This window comes from Temnothorax curvispinosus, unplaced genomic scaffold (assembly GCF_003070985.1).
Source record: "Temnothorax curvispinosus isolate PA1 unplaced genomic scaffold, ASM307098v1 QBEX01000525.1, whole genome shotgun sequence".
Taxonomy (NCBI): Eukaryota; Metazoa; Arthropoda; class Insecta; order Hymenoptera; family Formicidae; genus Temnothorax; species Temnothorax curvispinosus.
In genome coordinates this window covers 2,525,933-2,545,274 of record NW_020210305.1, presented here as the reverse complement: position 1 = coordinate 2,545,274, position 19,342 = coordinate 2,525,933, and the positions used below count along the sequence as shown (strand labels likewise).

Sequence of the window (19,342 nt, the reverse complement as noted above, 5' to 3'; positions counted from 1 at the left end):
CGCGATCGCGCTTCTCTCGCGTGTATAAGCACGTCGAAATTTTCCGAAGCCGCGGCGCACGGCCCGATAATGAGGCATGTCATACGTAAATAACACGGTAACGCCGCGCCATGAGAGACTAACCGGATGCATACACACACATACGCGCGCGCACACGCGGAAGATCGGTACACATACGTAGACGAGTGAGTGTTCTGAGAACATTCGGTCGCGTCGTTCTCGCCCTACATCCTTCCGCCGCCCTACGATGGTGCTACGTAGCGCAAACCTCTCTTGTTCATGTTATCTGACGGTGCATCGTGCGGGTTAGCAAATGTCTCCAGACGTGACAGCACGTAGGTAGTCTCCCGAGCGAAGCATCAAATTCAATGGCAGGATGCTTCGCATTCGCCTGTTAGGAACGGTTAACGAGACTTAGCTCTCAGTGTTGATAACTACCTTGTGTTTACCAACCGTACGTAACAATGCAACGTCAAGTGCCCGTGAATATACAGGGAGGACGGTGGCGATGAGGTCTCGCGGACAGATACCGTATCTGTGCGAACTGACGAATTCATTAACGAGAAGTCTTTGGAGAAACCGTCTATATTGAATTAAAGGGGATGATTAAGATGCGAGAGCGTACTTGGCTCTCCTGTACGAGTACGCGGTGATATACCCATCGGGCATTACGGAACCTCTTAAAAATCATTCAATCGTTATTCATAATTTACATCAATTTTTATAAATATCGTAAAACTCTCCATTGGCTTCTTTGTGCGTCAAAGAAATATCGAGTTTACTTACTAATTTCCGTACGTTCGATCTCGCTTTTGCCGCGTCATTTGCATTCCACGAGTGTAGGATCACCCTCTTCAGAATGCAAATAATGATTGCCATTGGTTCGGTTCGTTTGCATACGCGGAAATATGTGTGCGCGAGAACACGCACGCACAGAACACACGCAGTACGCAGCCTCATAAAATCTTACAATTAGAGAGAACATTTTCCGCGCTACGCACTACGCACTGCCACTGTCGTTTATGATATTCGTCACGCGAGGTTAACGTCGAGTACGTGGCGATTCAACCGAGCAATGTATACACGGATGTATATGCGTTTATACTGGCTAATGTTAATACACCTATGTAAACTGCACCGGTTGCGCCGTCTGCAAGACAAATATCCACGTGGCTTTGACTGGGATATCTCTGGTATCCCCGACCATACATTGCGGGTGCTAATTTTATACGCAGTTCGGTAAATTTAGGAATCTCTCGGTGCGGACTCTACGGTAAGAGCCGGCGGCGTTACATTCTTTGCCGAATTTCCAGAATGGAATAATTACACTTGGAAGGCTATAACCAAAAACATGAGGGCCCTAAGTATACTCGTTATTATTCCCCGGCACGAACAAAACGGCTGCTCGTTCTTCCGTACCTCGGGTTAACTTCGCGGAGGATTTAATCCGCGGTATACCTACATACGTGCACGCTGATTTGGTTGATCCTGGCCCGTCAGTCATGTTAAATCCTACCTAGACTTTGCGAGGCAGCGAAAGCGGAAAACATAGGGCGGGGTATGGCGAAGAACCGGGTGATGGGATGGAGGAACGAACGACGGGAAAGGGCGCGACGGCGCGGAACGGCAAGAAGAGAGATAGCGACGCGGCTACGTCTCGGCTGTTTAATAAACCCGCCTTGTGAAAATATAAATTTTAATTAAGCTCCTAAGACGAATGTACCTTGCAGTAGCGCGTGTACGGCAGTCGAGAGATGCTCGTTCAACCTAGAGACCGTGATTCCGACATTTTGAAGCGTGGGTCACGCGACATCAGGTCGGCGTGCACGGAGAAATGATTCTCGTCGTGTAAAAAAAAAGGGAGAGGAAGAAAAATTCCCGGAATAGCATGGCGTGGATGCGACTATAAAAATAGAACGAACTATTTTTATGGTGATTGAAATAACCGTCGGTTCCTATCGTGTCGCCGACTCCGGCGATATCGAAAGATACTTTCTTCGCGGTTATGCGCACGAACAACGGCCATGAGAAGCGGGAAAAGAACGAGAAGTTGCAAGACGGAGAGAGGGCAAAGCGTAAGAAAGAGTACAGGGAAGATAGCGGGCAAGCGCGGGTAACCTCGGAGGGTCAGGGGAATATACCTCTCTGAAATAGATATTCTTTCTTCGCTCACATCCTCGCCGGAACGGTCGAGCGCGGGGATCAGGTTAAATCTATTGTATAAAAACCTAAACTCCTTCGTGAGTTTCAGCGTCGGGCCCGAAGAAGCAGCTATCTCCCTTTCTCTCTTACTTCCCCTCTCTCCCGTCTTCCTCTTGCCACTTCCTTGCGAACCTCGCTCACCTTTTATCGACCCTGTCAGCGCGAATATTAGTTTCATTTGCAAGACTCACGACCTTTACCGCTCGACTCGCGCTCCATTTTTCTTTTCCCCGCTGCTTCTTTCCATACATAAGTAATGATGGACTTGGATCTCGGGAAGTCCCAGTGTTACGCGCGCACATCGGTAACTGGGTCAGATCTCTTATCCCGAAGAGTTTTAACTAACGGCGGAAATGGCGCTAATGGCGGTCGTACCCTTCCGTACATATCGCAGGAAATCGTTTTTCCCCGTGGATTTTCTACGGTAGCAGAGCATCATCGCCACCACCATCACCGTCGGATATATGAAACGCGAGCTCGAAGAATAGCGGAGTAGCTCTGCCCGGCTCGTTTGGCCGAGCCGCTGTTTAAACGGTTACCGCTGGATAATCGTTTAACCCCGCCAAATCCTATTGCGCTTAAATGCAGTTCGCGCGCTCACGTTCACGAACTTGTACTACCCTCGCTTCTGTCGGCATCAAGCAAGGAGTGGAAGAGAGAAAAAGAGAGAAAGAGAGACAGCGCGAGAGAGAGATAACGGATCGGACTCGCGCGCATGGCGCGGCGCGGCTTGTTCGGGTCGGGAAGGTACGGGAGAGTTTATTGAAGTATCGCTAATCCCACGGGGATGATCCGCTAGGGTAGCTTGGCAGCTGGGCTCTGGCACATCCTAAAGCGCAAACTGATGGCACACCGTGTGACGCCATGATTTACTCGGTCGAGTCTCGAACCCACAATCTGTAAGGCTTAGCAAGTCCGCGTGCGCCGCCGTTATAACTATCGCCGTCGGGCTCCGTCGAGCCCGCGATATTAAAACCCATCCGTTTCCCTCGGGCTTCGCTTCCGTCGTTTCCTCTTATTACGGTTTTCCTTTTTCCTCCCTGTTCTCCCTCTCCCTTTTTTTTTCTTTCCGCGTCGAACCGCGTTGAATTCTAGATGGGACAGGTACGAGCCGAACTCGATACCGCCTCCTTCCGTTTCATCCTCGAAATTCCATGAACAGAGTTGACAATTTTTCGCGTTAGCATTTCGAATCTTTTTGCGATATTTATTTTGTTATAGGTACTTCGAAACGTGCTATTGAACGATGACACCAGTAGTCAACGAGATGCATACGTCCGATCGGCAAAGATCGACGCCAATGTTCGCGATAAAACTGCATGCAAAAAGAGAGAAAGAAAGAAAAAGAGACAGAAAGGGGAAATAAACATCGTTTCACTGCGATCTAAAACTTATGCGTAAAAGAATAGCGCGACTTCGAAGGAGGAGAGATCCATTCGGAATGAGATCTCTTCATGGGTTAAGGGTAGTTCCCGCCGCGCTCGTTGAAGTCACGCTCGTCTCCGCGGTTCTCTACGTGTTGCCCCACAATTCCTAACGCCGCTCACGTATTTTGGTGATGACGTCACGCGTGAAGAGAGCAAAATATAAAGCCGCACGAGGACCCTACGGTACCGAGACAGGTGTATTTACGGGAAAGGAGGGCGGGAGGGCGGGCGGTCAGGTATGGAAATGTACAGTTACAGGATGCCACGCGAGTCTACTTACAATGCCGTAAAACAGTTCCCCGGTGTATTGTTATCCTATAGACTGCGGAGCGAAAGGAATGTAAGTATTTACTCGCACCACACTGACACTCTGCGTCGAACAGTGGCAACATTCCACGTACGACCATATAGCGCGCACGTGTTTCCAAAACTATTGGCATTTGTATACAGATCGTGTCAATTAAGTATCGGTAGATTTTCAATATGTGAATCGATCGAACAGCCCCATCATGACCTTGTGTCATGCGACACGCTCGATCAAATTGTAGGGGGAAAAAAAACACTAAAACAAAAAGCCAAACCAAACAAAACAAGAGAAAGGAAATTCAACCGTCAGAAAATTCATCATCGGCAGTAAAAAAAGATTACCAGATATTTTTTGTCTGTGTTTCTGTAGCAGGGATCCCCCGTGGGAAACCGCGGCACTGCGCGCGCGAGTGAAATAGAATAAACGACAATGACGAGTCAAGAGTGAAGTAGAAATGCTCTTTGATAAAGGCAAAGCTAAAAAAGGTGAGAAAATGGGAATTAAAGACAGGTAGGGGAGGACAAGAGGACACAAATACAATGGAAGCAGCGCGTTCTCCACCCTATTCTCCGCCTCGACCTCTTAACTCCCTTGATGGAAACGGGCCGAGATGGAGTTCCATCACGAATACTCACATCATAATCGATGATCGATGAAGTCGAAGAAGACAGGAGTTCAACGATAAAGGCGGGTACTTTTTAATATCTAAGCTACCCACGTAACTTTGAAGGAAAAAAATTATTGGAAGATCGTTTTGCAGCACTTCACTAATATTACCTTCTAAAAATGTCACCGCATCGATCTCTGCGGTGTCCCGAGCTCCCCCATGCTTTCTTTATATACAAAAAAAAATTTCAGAATGAATTTCTTCTTAACAAAATGTCCAAGCGAAAATAGTTTTTGGATTATAAATGTATGAGAATCTAAAGATGGTTTAAAGAGGTCATAGATAAGAATCTTGTTTCTTATTTAACTACTGAATGGATTTTACTTAAAAAGATTTTAATTTTAAAATTAGCAGCAATATTTAAAGTTGAGATGTTAAAAAATTACAGACAAAGCTGATATCCAATCAAATTTTTGCTCAGGAAAGATTGTCTTCAAATATATATTGATCAAAGAGTTTGTAAAGATGAAAGAGGATGCGCGGCGTTTCTGTACATCTTAAAATGAAAAGGACAAACACGCCGCTATGTTTTCGGTCTACGCGCCATTAAAGTTCGTCGTTAATGCAATCGCTGCGTTAGAACCGGTAATCAATCCGGGACGAAATAGGAGGTTACAAGTACGATCTGCCAAGGAATGGGGGGCGCACGTACGGTTGAGTTAATGCAGTTAGAAAGTTTCGGTGTAGCGGAGAGTTCCCCTGTATCTTGAACATTAGTTGGAAAGCGCTCCATAACGGCACATATCGGCCGCGCGCTGTAATAACAACGAGCACGACGACAAATCCGTGAGGTGTTAAGCCGCAAGGGAGAAAAAGTTTCCCGACGCGCTTTACAAAGTACGACGAAACTTTGCTTTACCCGTTAACGCGCGCAGAGCCGCTAATGCCGAGGCACTGTACGAGACAGTTATCAGACCCATAACGTTTATTGGTTCGTTAAGCGTCCCGAGAATTGTTTAGGAAGCAATAAAACTTACTGATCCAATAATCGCGACTCCCGGGACGGGGCGGCCGAATGAGACGGCTAATAGTATTGTATGGGAGCGTTAAGTCGAGTAACTTCAGAGACGAATATTAGGTGCTTACTTGTAAATCTCCTCGACGAAGTCGATAGAGACACTTCGCGCGAGTACATCGTGAATAAATTGCCATACTCTAAGAGAGTGCATCTTTTCGTAAAACTTAACGAAAATAAACATTTATCTCAATTTCAAATTATATCACAGGTATTATCGTCGATACGTTTTATAGCTACAGCAAATTTTTTCAAATTCGCTCTTAAATTAGAAAAATCGTTTTACAAATGACTTACTTATCTATCTAAAAAATGTCGAAAAAATAATTCCATTAAACAGGAGTATCTAAAATGTTCTTTTGTCAATAGCGTAGTATTCGAATTTTCGCAATACCATCTTCCACAACTATAAATTGAAAATCAAACAAACGTCGAGCGGAAGCTCTGACGACTATAGAAAGTTTCCAACTATATTTCTTCGTATGCGTGAGCTCGTTTTGATGTCAAACCGATATTACGTGTCCGTTGGTTCCATGCGACGGTACTGGCTTGTGTGATTAACAGCTCTAAAATCTGACGGTAACCTGTTATTAGTAAGCCATAACGTTACCATAAAATATCCCCACGGGGGATCGGCGGGCGCGAGTCAACCTCCCCTTGCAGTCGACGGTTCGGCTGCATACAACGACCCCGCACACTAGAGTGTGTTATCATGGCCAAATCTAGGCAGACCAACGACACGTGGTTAAATTATTAGGGTCCCGTATAATTGGCCGACGGCTTGCGGTTTAGTTCAACACGGACCATCGCGTAGTTTGGTTTGGCGAGGAATACCTTCATGTTCTAGGAAAGGAAAGGGCCTGAGTAGGTGGTGGCTGAGTAGTTCCAGCCGTTTTGATCCAAGGATTTCGCTTGCGTCCCACCAGGACGCGCACGGGTAAGGGATTAAAGTTGTCAAAAGTCGCGTCTGAGTTTGCCGAAGGAGGGTGAAGCACTCCTGTGTCGATCGATAGATGGTTACGCCCGATAACATTTCAATCGATATAACGACAAGGGTAGCGAACAAATATGCGGAACAAAAATTGTCGAGTGCGATGGAAATGAAGAGAAAATGTGTGGTTGAGAAGCTTCGTTGTTTATTTTCGTCGTCATTATTTATCAGGGAAAATTTCGAATATGATGAATCTTTGCAATAGACATAACAAAAAATTTATGGATCCAAATAACATCGTATATTAAATGCATCTAATCTCCATTCCATGTTTGTACATTTACGTTATCCAGAATCATTAATTTTTAAACGTCGAATACGTTCTACTCGACATATTCGCAGTGGCCATTCGCCATTTATAACGAAAATAATGTTTAACAATTATAATTTTTAACATTTAAAAATATATTATGGCAGAATAAGGAATGCGGAATTTTCTCTCCATCATGCATGGAAGAAATCTTTATCCGATATTAGTTATTTCTTCATTACGTTAATTAATTATCAAGTAAATTCCACGGAGGTAAATGACTCCCAGTCGCTGTTCGCGATCAGGCAGGGAAGGCAAAACTCCGCCTCGTAAACTTTGAAAGTTAAAACTTACGAAAGGCAGTTACGTGTAAATCAATTCCACTGTATTTTTAGATATCAAACTTTTGGATAATTGCAATTAGCTTAATTAATTATTATCACGATTTGTTATCGCGCAAAGTACCGCGGAATAAAGTTAAAAAATCATATCCCGAATGTTGAAGACTTGACTAAAAATAAACAATTTTGATTTGCGAATGTGCTTATAATGGAGACGTAACACTCGTAACTCCCATATGAGTTCCTCATCCAACATTCGTTCCGTATCTCCATCAAACCGTGTGGCAACCACGCTCTTTCCCAACGGTCCCACCCCGTAGCAGAGAACTTGTTTTCTCTCGCTTTTCACGCGAGTCTGCCAGTCTCCGCATCCAACCCCTGTCCCATGTGCCAAACGCGCGTAAAAGAGTGTAATCCGTTTCATTGCCGTATAAAAGCTTCCGGAGAGAGAGAGAAAGAGAGGGAGAGAGAGAGAAATAGAAAGTTCCGTAAAGAAGGAGTGTGCGAGAGAAAACTGGAGAGAGAAAGGCAGCGCGTCATGTCAGATCGGTCGCCGTTTATTAAGCGTTATTAAGCGGGAACGCAGCTCGACAGACGTGGCGGATCTTTATTTTATATACGCTCCGCGAATACAGCTCCCAGGATTATCCCGGGCGCGAAGCTGACTGACGTGAAATTCGAAAGAAAAGCCTTTAATCCACGACCAGCCTCCGACCGCGTACCAACCTGCGAGCTTCGAGGTTTTCCGCTGCGCTTTGCGATTGGCGGCCAATCAACACCCGCCTTCGACGCGGCTTCGCTCTCCTTCCGACAGGCGCTTTATCGCTGAATCGACCGCGAGAAATATCTCGGGAGAAACCGCGCGATAGAACGCCGGATAAACCTCGTGGGTGCGTTTTTCGAAGAGTTTGCAGTCAAGCTTCTTTCCTCGCAAAAATTCTCTTCGACATAATTGTGAAAAAAAGCTGTTGGATATTAATTGGTATTAAGAAATTTAAGTAAGTGAAATATAATGAAATTTACTAAGTGGCAAAATCTTATTATGTTAACATAACTTTTGTAAGTGATAGAAAATAAATTGGGAATCTTAGATCGACCACAATACGTTCCATTTACGGATTACTTTTTTCCATTTAGAGTCTTTTCTTTCTTAAAAGAAACGTCAACAGTCCGTGGTATAATACTTGAGTTACGAGTAATCGCAAATAAAAAGCTTTGAGAAAAAAGTAAACTTGCAATAAGTATTTTATTCTTATTAAATTTCACATCAACTTTACTCGGTACTTTATAATTTGAGATTAATAAAGTTGTTAAAATTTTGCAATATATAAATGACTTCCTGTTACTGTTAATGCCTCTAATTGATCTAATGATCTCATTCTAATTTAATAAATGTTGTTTGTGCAACGGAAAATATAAAAAGTGAATTTCCTCAATAAAAACTCTATTCGTAATCGTCCAACTAAAAGGAAGTCTCTCAAACACGTGTTAAGTAGCTGAAATCGCTGCAATTAGATCTCGTCAACGTGTATATTTAACCACGAAAACAAGCGGGCGAAATGAGACTTTATGAGAATCTGGTGCCAGCGTTTTGCCGTTCAAGAAAGGAGGATCACAAAAGGTGGCGCGCTATCGTACCTACGTAAAGGCAATCTTCTTGATTAAATTTCCCAACACTTTGGGGGTACAGTTTAAGGTGAAACCAATATCGGTGTAGACACGCGTACGCTTAGATTGCACGTGTATACCGGGCGTAAGCAGCACTCTCACGCACACTCACCCGGCCGCGGCGTAATTACATATACGTGCGCGAATGCGCTTGGTTATCATCAGGCTTATCAAAACACAACCAAAGCTATCTCACGCTGGTGTTCACGAGAACGCGATACGGCTCTTTCGCTTCCCGTAATGAATACTTTGTCATTACCTCGTTTATATTGGGCGCATCGATCATCGCTGCGCGAGATAAATGCGCCGAAGGTTCGTCCATGAAACTTTACGTAACGATTTTCTCGTCCCCCCACCCCCACCAGTTCTTTCGAAAAGAATAAAATGGACAATAAATAACGATCTAAATAACGAAGTTCTCGTACGATTAATGTGTGCAATAGCGTGCCCGACATCCCCAACGCCTGTGTACCGCTACGTAAAAGTTATCGGCATTTAGTTGAAGCAATTTGTTGAGTTAAAATAGTGAGAAAAATGTTCAACGGTTAATCGCATCGAGAGGAAATATTTTCATTGCTCCGTAAAATACTGAACGAGCTACAATAGCGATGGATATTAGCGCCCGCGAACGACGGGAGAACAATCGCATTCTTCGTTTCGAGATATCTACACAGAATTGCCGGCGGTTTTCACTATCTAATTCCGCGTTCCGTTTCGACGTTTTCCAGCGAAGAAACTGGGAATAGGAACCGCATTCCCCCAGGAAAGATCTCGCCCGACCACTTTCATTGTTCAGAGAGTATCACACGAGGTATTGAAGCATCGAGAGAAGTGTAATTGCGCGAATAAAGGGTCAAAAGTAGTCGTCAGTCTTAACCACCCTGTTCTACGCGCGAGGAGGAGATAAACGATTCCCTATCAACGATCTCGAGCACCTGCTCGAGAATCTAATTATGTAAAAAACTAGCTTTATCTAGATATCAAGATATCTCCTGCTGAAAACGAGAGACCACGCTCCCTCCTTAAGTGAGCTTTATGCCCCTTCTTTGCCTCAAAAAGCGTCAAAGAAAATTCTATCATATCCGCTACAATCTCGCTCTTTCTTCTCCATAGCTATACCTCTCGAGAGAACTTAACGGGTAGATAATCTCACAATGCGTGATACATCGTTTCGCGAAAGCAAGTACCTACGTCGATGAAAGCGGAAACGTTCTTATACGCGACGATAAAAAAAAAAGAAGCGAGGCGGCTCTTCACCGGACTTTAAGACAGCGCAATACATCGTTACGTTTTATACCGGAAACGGCAATCGTAAATAGCTGAATCTTGTAACAACAAGTATCGCACACGTCTCCCATAGGTACTACGGTTTAAAATTTAATGAAAACCGTTACATATAGTTAAGAGCCGTCGTAAGTTCCCGGGAATGGCTCTTTAAATCTTATCCGGATTCGAGTGTACGATTATCGGGAACCGGGAAGGGTACACGAAATGGGTGGAATTGGAGAAAACGTCGTTAATCGTAGAACAAAGCTGCCATTGTCGCGCTAATCAGCAATGGCCACCATGATCGAAAATAAATTCCTCGAGAACGAGTGGGCGCCACGGCGCAGCTCCGGCGCATTCGGGCTGAGCACGAACGCCACTTTTCTTTATTGCACTTTCATACGTGTGCTGGGTACGTTTCAGAGCGTGCCTTGAAATTCAGCGACTAGAAGCTTTACCCATCTAGAATACGTATGTAGCTATGGATATAAATAAATACAAACACGCGCGCATACGTGTTTCAGTAACAATCAGCGCTTAGAAAGATTCGTGCAACACTAATCGCATACCGATAAAAAAAAACTATTTATCGCCAGACTCGCATTAGGCAAAACCAATTATGTATTTATTATAATACTGAAAATTATACAAAATTCCATTTTAATCAACGCGATCCGTAGTTCTGCAAGTTTCTTTGCAAATAAAATTAAATATCCTGAGATTAGTAAGTAAGAGGTAATTAAGAGAAACTTTGTTAATTTACTTTGCCGTACGTTTTTCTTGTTGTTAGTGGAAATTTAATGTTCCAAACTTCCACGTGATAAACATGAGAAAGTGATTTTTCATCGCGATACAATCATTTCCCGTATACCATCCTAATTCCATAATGGTCGAGACCAATCGGGAATACCGGGTACTTCCTAGGAAAAAGCGTTACGAGAACTGGACTTTCCGACAATCGAATCAATTGATCGCGGGGTTACCGTGGAAATAAAATCAGCCCTACTTTTACGTGTCCGAGTATCCCTCTCTACGTTCCATTACGGCCGAGTGCACGGGCAATTTTACGCAGTGAATTAAGGCCGTCCTAAACCAAATTCCACGCTGACGCAAGTAACCGGGTTTTCGGGAATTTCCCGTGAGGAGAGCGGAGCAGTTTCGACGATTCGAATAATTTCAGCTGCAACACGCGCGCGCTGTTTTGTTAGCTCGCGAATAAAAACTAGCGAATTGTCGGGCCTGGTCAGTCGGTTGCGATTGTAGTCCTTATTGTTGACGGTAACAGGACGCACTATCGCGTGCCGATAATTACACGCTTCTACCTGGCCGTTCTACTATGGGCAAAGGCACGACATTAATACCATTATGCGAGAGGACCCTCGGATTAACCCTTCGCACGTTCCCTACTCGACTGCAACATTTATGAATCATACGTACGAATCACCGTTGACATTTGGTTGTCCTTCTATCGATCGTCAGATGCGACTATTTCGTGAGCATAATTGTTCAACAGTTTGTTAAGAAAAAGCGATTCTTTTATCATTATAAAGTTTCAAAGGGATAATCCCAGATTTCTTCAATTATTATTTCTTATTATTTTTTATTTCTTTTATTCTTATTAGACTCTTTTCTAATAGATTTTTTCTTTAAAGTTGGATTTCCTATCCACTACTCTCAAGAACAATTTCAAATTTTTAGTAATAATTAACTGGAACCAAAACGATAAAATGTACAGCTCAACAGGATTTCTTTTATGCACACATACACAATAAAGCGATAGCAGATGACTATCTAGATAATATGCGACTAGGAAATATGGACCGAGAGTATCAGTGGACAAAGAAGGATGATAAATCGATAATCGAGGTGTCTCGCGAGCATACGCAGGAAAAAAAGTTTGCTTTCCACGTAATTTTTTATCTTCGCAAGTAACGTTTTTATGCAGATTAAAATCGAAGGATGAGAATTGTATTTCGTAATCTATATTACCAATAAAAGTAATTAATATTTGCATAAACGAGAAATTAAGCTGAGATTATTTTTATATTTTTATACTTCATACTTTTTGCCGGTATACGTCACGAGTTAAAAATATATCAATAATAAAGTAAACTCTTTACATCGTATCTTACATGTTACAGTCTTTTTTTTCCCCCAGATATTTCGTTAAGAAATCGACGTTAATTTTCAATGAAACGTAAATAAAAACCTGATGGAATGCCGCACATGATAGCCATGAGTTTCGTGCATTTATCATGTATCGGATATATCCGTGCAAAACACGCACGGGCAGAGCTCGACATAAATTAGATTGTACTTTCACACGGGAGAATACGATAGAGTACGCGTGTCTCGCATTCGCATTGCACATTCGCGAGGAACTCCTACTTTAAAGCATATCGTCCCGACCATTACGTGGCGGATGCCTATCGAATATGTGGGATAACCATAATTTCGTCAATATTTATAATCTCAACCGATCGATCCGCTGTTCGCGGATACGCTGAAAACATCACAGCAAAATCGGACCATCGGCGAGACTTTATTTCGCCGACGGAACGCCACATCAAGAATAATAATAAGTTATACCACGCCAGTTATTTCCACGTTCGATCGACTCGAATTAAAATTGCTGACCTGCTCCACTCGAAAAGCTTGTAACTAAGCGCAGCGGTAAAATATCGACGCTAAAAGTAAAATTCTGGCTTTGGCTTCGTGTTCAAGTAGACTCGCACACTCTACAAATTTCAATTAGCGTTTGAAGTTAACTCTCCTGTTTAAAGAATGAAGCAAACCAACGAATGTGTGGTTTCTCTACGGAGCGCAAATGAAAAAAAGTGGCCGTTAAATCGGCGTTAAGACAGATAGAAACATCGCCACTTACCATCGTGGCTATTTAGATTCTTTCCACCGTTCTAACTTTATTTGCTAGCGCGTTATCCAGCTGGCATTCGCCGTACCGTAAAAATTAAGGTCGCTTCCTTCGCTTTACCGTAAAAATTCAGGCAGCTTCGCTACGTTTGATAAATTCTATCAAATTAAAAAAAAAATTTTTACATCTTTTAGTTGAGTTCTAGTCTGTCCAAATAACCCTAATTTTTTTTTTAAATCGCAAAATGTGCGAGTATTTCAATATTATCCACGGACGATAGAACAGTCTCTATGTCTCGCTATTTTCGCATGATATAATCTCGTATTATGTATGATATATGTTGCATTCGTATAAATATTCCATGTTATAAAGTCCGTAGCACATACCTACATCATACCTATATCTAAACAGTGAACTCATCTCATTAGTACAGCCTAGTAAATAATTACTACTTCTGCTGAGGCTAATTTCATCAACCATACACTTTAACATTCAAAGTCGATTTAATCCACCGTAAAAATTAATAAACAAAACTGCAGAGATATAGCTTCAAATTTACTAAAAATGACTTTCCGTTGTTAACGAACTTGAAAATCATTTGTAAACAGGATAAAGAATAAAGACGTATACACTATTTGAGAGAACAACAAAAATCCGCCAAGCAATTAATGATCGTTATTCATATAAAGCAATATAGAAGAGCTTAAAAAAAAATACTAACTAGCTTACTGTATAATTAAAGAAAAAAATAGAGTAATCTCCTGCAAGTTTTATCTGGTCGAATTTATGTGCAAACAATATAAAATGGACGACTTTTGTGAAAACTCTAAAGTGGATACGCTGTGCGAATGGCGGTCTGTTTTGCTATATCCTTACCGTCACGGCGCTTCTTGGTGGCTTAGCTTTAACATGGCAAATCCCACGATCGCTTGGAGCGGAGTTTAAGCTGGGCTTAAGTCTTAAGTGACAGTAATGAAACCGCGTGTCGGTCGGTTTTGCCGAAATGGCATTTTCTTCCCTTCTCACGCGCGCAGTCGTTACATCAGGACGAACAACCGTTTCCAATCGCTAAATGAGAGTAACGCATAAGACGAGAATGAAAATTATTTGCGCATTTAAAATGCGGGGAAAACCCCGAGCGGTGGTAGTTTTATTACCCCCTTGGGTTAACAGAAGGGCTAAACGCTTTACCGCGCCAAATGCTGTGCAATATGCAATTTATACTCGTAATTTGCCCGACTTATGGACGTAGCAAAATACAACGGGGACACAACGTACGGGAAGATTATTCCCGCCGTACGAAACGCATCGATCGACATTTAAAACAATCGGACGGCGCGAAGCGGCATTACGGCGCTTGAAAAACGGGCGAACTTTGGCACATGTTTTTTCTCGGCACGGCTACGCCACCGCGCCGTCTCTCGGGTGTCCTTTAATTAATCAGCACGGGAGCAGCAGGAAAAGGCAGCTGCCAAGCGGCGCACGGGATAGTGTACAGGGACCGATGGACGGAACGGAGAGGGGGAGGGAGAGAGAGAAAGAGAGAGGGAGGGAGGGAGGAAGGGAAGATGGGGCTGCGAAGGGAGACATGCGAATGGGCGAGAGGGTAAAGGTTGGCGTTGCTGCTGCAACATTAGCCCCGGGCCGGACTGGTTACACCGACGTTCAGCTCGAATGCGTGCCATGCAGTTTCGCTCTAAAGTATTCAGCGCCGAAAGATTCACAAGTGCAGGTTGCTTACTATTACTACCGTCACTATCACCGTCACATATCCCTACATCAAACTCCTACCTCACGCACGCATACGTTGCGCGCGTGTTTATTTAGCTACACCCGTGTGTCTGACATTACGTAATTAAATACATACAGCCTCGAGCTTTATTAATACATTGGCGTCCCGCTGGGGTGCATTAATCAATGAAAGAGCTGCGTTTTCGTGAGGGAAGAACGAGACAAGCGACGTGTATCAAAAAATGGTTAAAACGGTTTAAGATCAAACGCGTTCTTGGATTTGTTTCCGCCTCGGCTGCTTCCAATCTCGCCCGGCTATGAAAACAGAGGAATTCTACAACGCGACCGACTTACCATGCACAATAGTTATTTGTGTAACAAGTGAGGTAAGATAAAAATTCCCGGGTGCGGAATTTACGCACGAGCCGAAGGCGAGTGCGGTAACCGCACCCGGGAATTTTCATCTTTACACACGGCTTACACTCCCTATTTTATGTTGCAAGTGCCTGGAAAGTGGTCTATCACGCACGCGTAGCGTGCGTAATGGGGCACTTTCCATGCACGTGTTGCATAAAAATGCATTCTAGATTTCAAACCAGACGCATGAAAATTAATCCTACGTGAGCAAAAACGTTGGAATAACAAAATGGGTAAATTCTTACAATTAGAAACCATGGAATGTCATGTTCTTACAAATAAGGAACAAAGATTCACATATTCGACAATAGAAAAAGATAACATTGATAATAATTGTTAAAAGGCATAATATATAACTTGTTTATACCCCGTAAGTTTACTTATTCCATTTCTTTATTAATACGAATGTTCCTAGTTCGTTGCGCTATATTATATTAGAAAATGTCTTGCAAACTAAATAAATCTTTTATTAAGAATGAAGTAGCGTATCCAACAAAATCCAGATGTGATCACATTTTCAAATTACTACGAACCACCAACAGACAGTTTAGAGGAACGACCGAGGCAGGGAATTTCGAGTTGGCGAGAAGATAGGATGAGAGATGTACCATGCGGTCCGAGAGAAAACTCGGCACCAACTTCAGCCTGCGCGAGCGTGTTGCATGGATGGTCGGATCTAATGAACGAATGGGGTCTCCGCGTAAAAGAAAACAGGAATAAATAAAAGAGCTCGTCGTCGCTTTTGCGGTCAGTTACTTGCCGCCCGCCGCGACTCCTCTCGCCCTCTCTCTTTCTCTCTCTCTCAGTTCAGTTCACCCGGCAACGCGGTCGGAGTCCGACGGTGGAGCGAGGGCTTGCCACCCTACGGTTGAAATTAATCACTTTTTCATTAATGTCGTCCGCGAGTTGGAAAAGCTCGCACGCGTTGAAAACTGTCGCATCCCAATATCTTTATTACAGTTTCTTCGAATCTTACAAAGAAGGGTAGAAAAATACAGAAAATTTCTCTTTTTCCAGATATTTCGCGACGGCAACGCGGAGTGCGAGAACTCGAGAACATCATTAAGTCTCACCGAAAAAAAAAAGATGAAAAAAGATACGAAGAGGAAACGGTCATTCAGCGCAAACTTGATATGATATCCGATTAACGATACAACGATTGATAAACCGAGAAGAGGACGGTAATGGACTAACTTAATTCGCCCCGTAAAAAGGCAAGCGATATTTTGGCATAAAAGGCTATATGTCACCGCTTTGATGATGAAAGTTCATGATGCTTATCTCTTTTATACACGCCATGAATGGAGCTACCGAGTCGCATGATCGATTATCGGCTGATGGTTTACTACCCTCATGAGATCTCTCGCCCCTTTGACACAATATAACGCGGAGGCCAGATGCTCCCCCTCACACGGCAGGGGAATTCATGATTCATGGTAAATTTAAAAAAGATAAGAGGATGTTAAACAAGAAATTTGAAATCTATGACAACCGTGTAAACCAGTCCTCGACTGTGAATTTACATTAACATCCTCTTATTTGGCGATGTTGCCAGGCGGGCAACAAGAAATTTGAAATCTATGACAAACGTGTAAACCAGTCCTCGACTGTGAATTTATATTGTTTCCTTCTTTTCTCTCTTTTCTTTTTAATTTAAAGAGAATAGAGAAATTATTTATGAGTATAAATATTGATCAAACGTATTGTGATTTAAAAGCAACATTGTAATTCACAATATATATTTTTTATTGGGAAATATACCGTTAGATTGTACTGTTATAAGTTGCGTCGAGCCACTGAAAGTTAGCACGCGTGAATTGCTGCATTAAAAAAGCAGAGGGGGAAAAAAACGATATTGGCACCTCGGTGCTACCGGCGATGTGAAAAGAAGCGAGCGCGGCGTATCTGCATGAAAACAGGTGGAAGTCAAACGTAATCCAATTACAGGATAATCGCATTGCCTCGAGATTCGTACTCGGGCATTCGAGCGAACTATTGAGTGATTAAAAATAATACCCGACAAACGCGCGCGCAGTTGAAAGTTCGCTCACGTGTACGCGGAATAATTTATTATTCTGCAAGAATTTGTAGAAATATAATAATTTTAAGACTCAATAAAACACAGATTTAACTAGTAATTTGTGTATAGCAGATATCTTTATTTTAAGAAATAAATAGAAATCAGTTCAAACTGTACGTGCATTTAGGTTTTATTGTGAATTAATAAGCACCACATAGCTTTGCTTATTTTAATATATGTATATAACATTCTAAAATCTGCCTTTAGCTAAACACCTTTTAAAAAAATTTATAAGCAAAGTACGTGCAGACAAAAAATGCACGAAAGAAATTTATATATACATATGTAATCTCAAGGAAACATTTCTACTTCAATTAATATTTGAGTATACATAGGATTTTTATAATACAGAAGAATTATTATTCACAACGGAATCAAAGTGACTTATATCACAGTAGCTTAGCGGTAAAATGGAAAAGAAAGAAAAAGGACGAGTTCATATAAAGTGAAGAGTGAGTTTCTACAAATTCTTGCAGAATAATAAATTATTTATCAATAAACGGACATAAAGATTTTCTGCAATAACAATGTGGCGACTGCTTCAACTGTAGAAAACTGTTGACTGCCATTTCAACGAATGGAAACCAACGATATCGATAACAACCAAGAAAAAGTATTATCGACATGTAGAAAGGTCGCACAGACTGTAAGTCGATAAATGCAGAAACCTAGTCGTGGATCAGCAGTCGATACACACGTACTGCTGCTGTCGGTACAAGGACTTATCTTCGTTCGTAAGTTACCAAAAAAGATGTTAATGCTGCGATATGTGTCGGTAATATGGCATTTCAGATTTCTGAAGTCTATAGATTTTTACCTATAGATTTGGTGAAGCACAAATAACGATACGTATTACTGGAGGCTTTTTTAATTGGAACACCATGTATGCTCAGGAAGAATCGTATTCCATTTGAAGAAATCGGAAAAAAACCAGTGAAGTTGAATTTATTACCACCTACAAATAGATTTCGAGTTTATTATCAAGTGCAAAAGTGGTAGGTAATGAACTAAATCCCAAGGTTTGAAAATGAATATTAAAGAATAATTTATTGGACCCAAAAAAAATCACAACTTCCTGCTTCGGATTGTCTTTTGAACATGATTTTTTGCATTTGTTCAAAAGGTTGGAGACCATTGTGTGGCTGTCAGAAATTAGGACTTCACTGTTCATCAGTCCGCGGTAATTTTCGCGGACAATCTTGTCTGAATGTTGCACTTAATCGACGATTCATCCGAAACAGAAGTTAATAAAAACAAAGAAATTGACAACCCACAAATTAATCTTATTACCTCCAACAATGCATTTATTCAAACAAAGGTGAAAACAAAGAACAAGTAGAAGGCGAAAAAGAAGAAGAAGAAGAAGAAAAAGTATGATTTTATGTCATTTTGTACAAAAGAATTACGAGTGTGTGAAATAAAGTATTTTAATAACCGTAACTGTCTTAGCTTGCAATTTCAACGCCAGATTAAGCGAAAACGATTACGTGTACGAAAAAATTACCTAAGACCTTTTTTGCAGAGAATTTTCTCATCTTTATTTTTCAAAATATATGTTTGGTTTGCGGCAAATTTTCTCGCAAACCAAAAAGAACATAAACTTCAGCTGTATGGTGTTTTTGCTCAAGATAAATGCTAATACATCTAAGCATTTTCAAAACTCCATGCAAAATCTTTTATTATGTCAAGAGAAAAAATGGACCATTGACATATTTCTTGTGCCGAAATAAGACGACCTCGAGTTCTATTGATGATATTATAATATTATAAATAACATTACATCTTTTTGAAAAATCCAAAATTTAAAATGCATGAAGTTAAGATACTGGATGTGGAAGATGAGATTATAGGAAAGTCGTAAAATTAATAGGAACGTAGATATTAGCGAAAAACCAATTTTTAACACCTTTTTACGCGCTGTAAAATATTATGCGTACAATCAAATAATGGCGACTTTTGATATGTTATTTATAAAGAAGACTAAATAAAAGTGCATGCAAAAATTTAGCTCACTTGAAATTTTTCCAAAGATTGGTCGAATTTTTGCCTAAAGTTACTGGACTATTATGTTTGTTTACATTTTCCGTCACGGGAAAATGATAATTTTC

General features: G+C 41.8%; 2 protein-coding genes across 18 annotated transcripts in view; one reads left to right on the top strand and one right to left on the bottom strand.

Annotated features, from left to right (window-relative positions):
- Positions 1-17,908, top strand: part of LOC112454858 — a 251,188-nt gene extending 233,280 nt beyond the window's left edge. The window contains exons 4-5 of one of the 2 annotated variants that reach the window (XR_003040795.1): positions 16,172-16,590; positions 17,786-17,908. Coding sequence is in view for 1 of the 2 variants with exons in the window: in XM_025016485.1 (XP_024872253.1) it covers positions 16,172-16,302 (131 nt within the window). In the remaining variant the exon portion in view is untranslated. Of the gene's footprint in view, positions 1-16,171; positions 17,267-17,785 lie in introns of those variants that run through there. The other variant, XM_025016485.1, reaches the window with a different exon arrangement.
- LOC112454741 (tyrosine-protein phosphatase Lar) overlaps positions 1-19,342 on the bottom strand; it is a 380,273-nt gene that overhangs the window by 243,256 nt on the left and 117,675 nt on the right. The gene's annotated exons all lie outside the window — the stretch shown is intronic.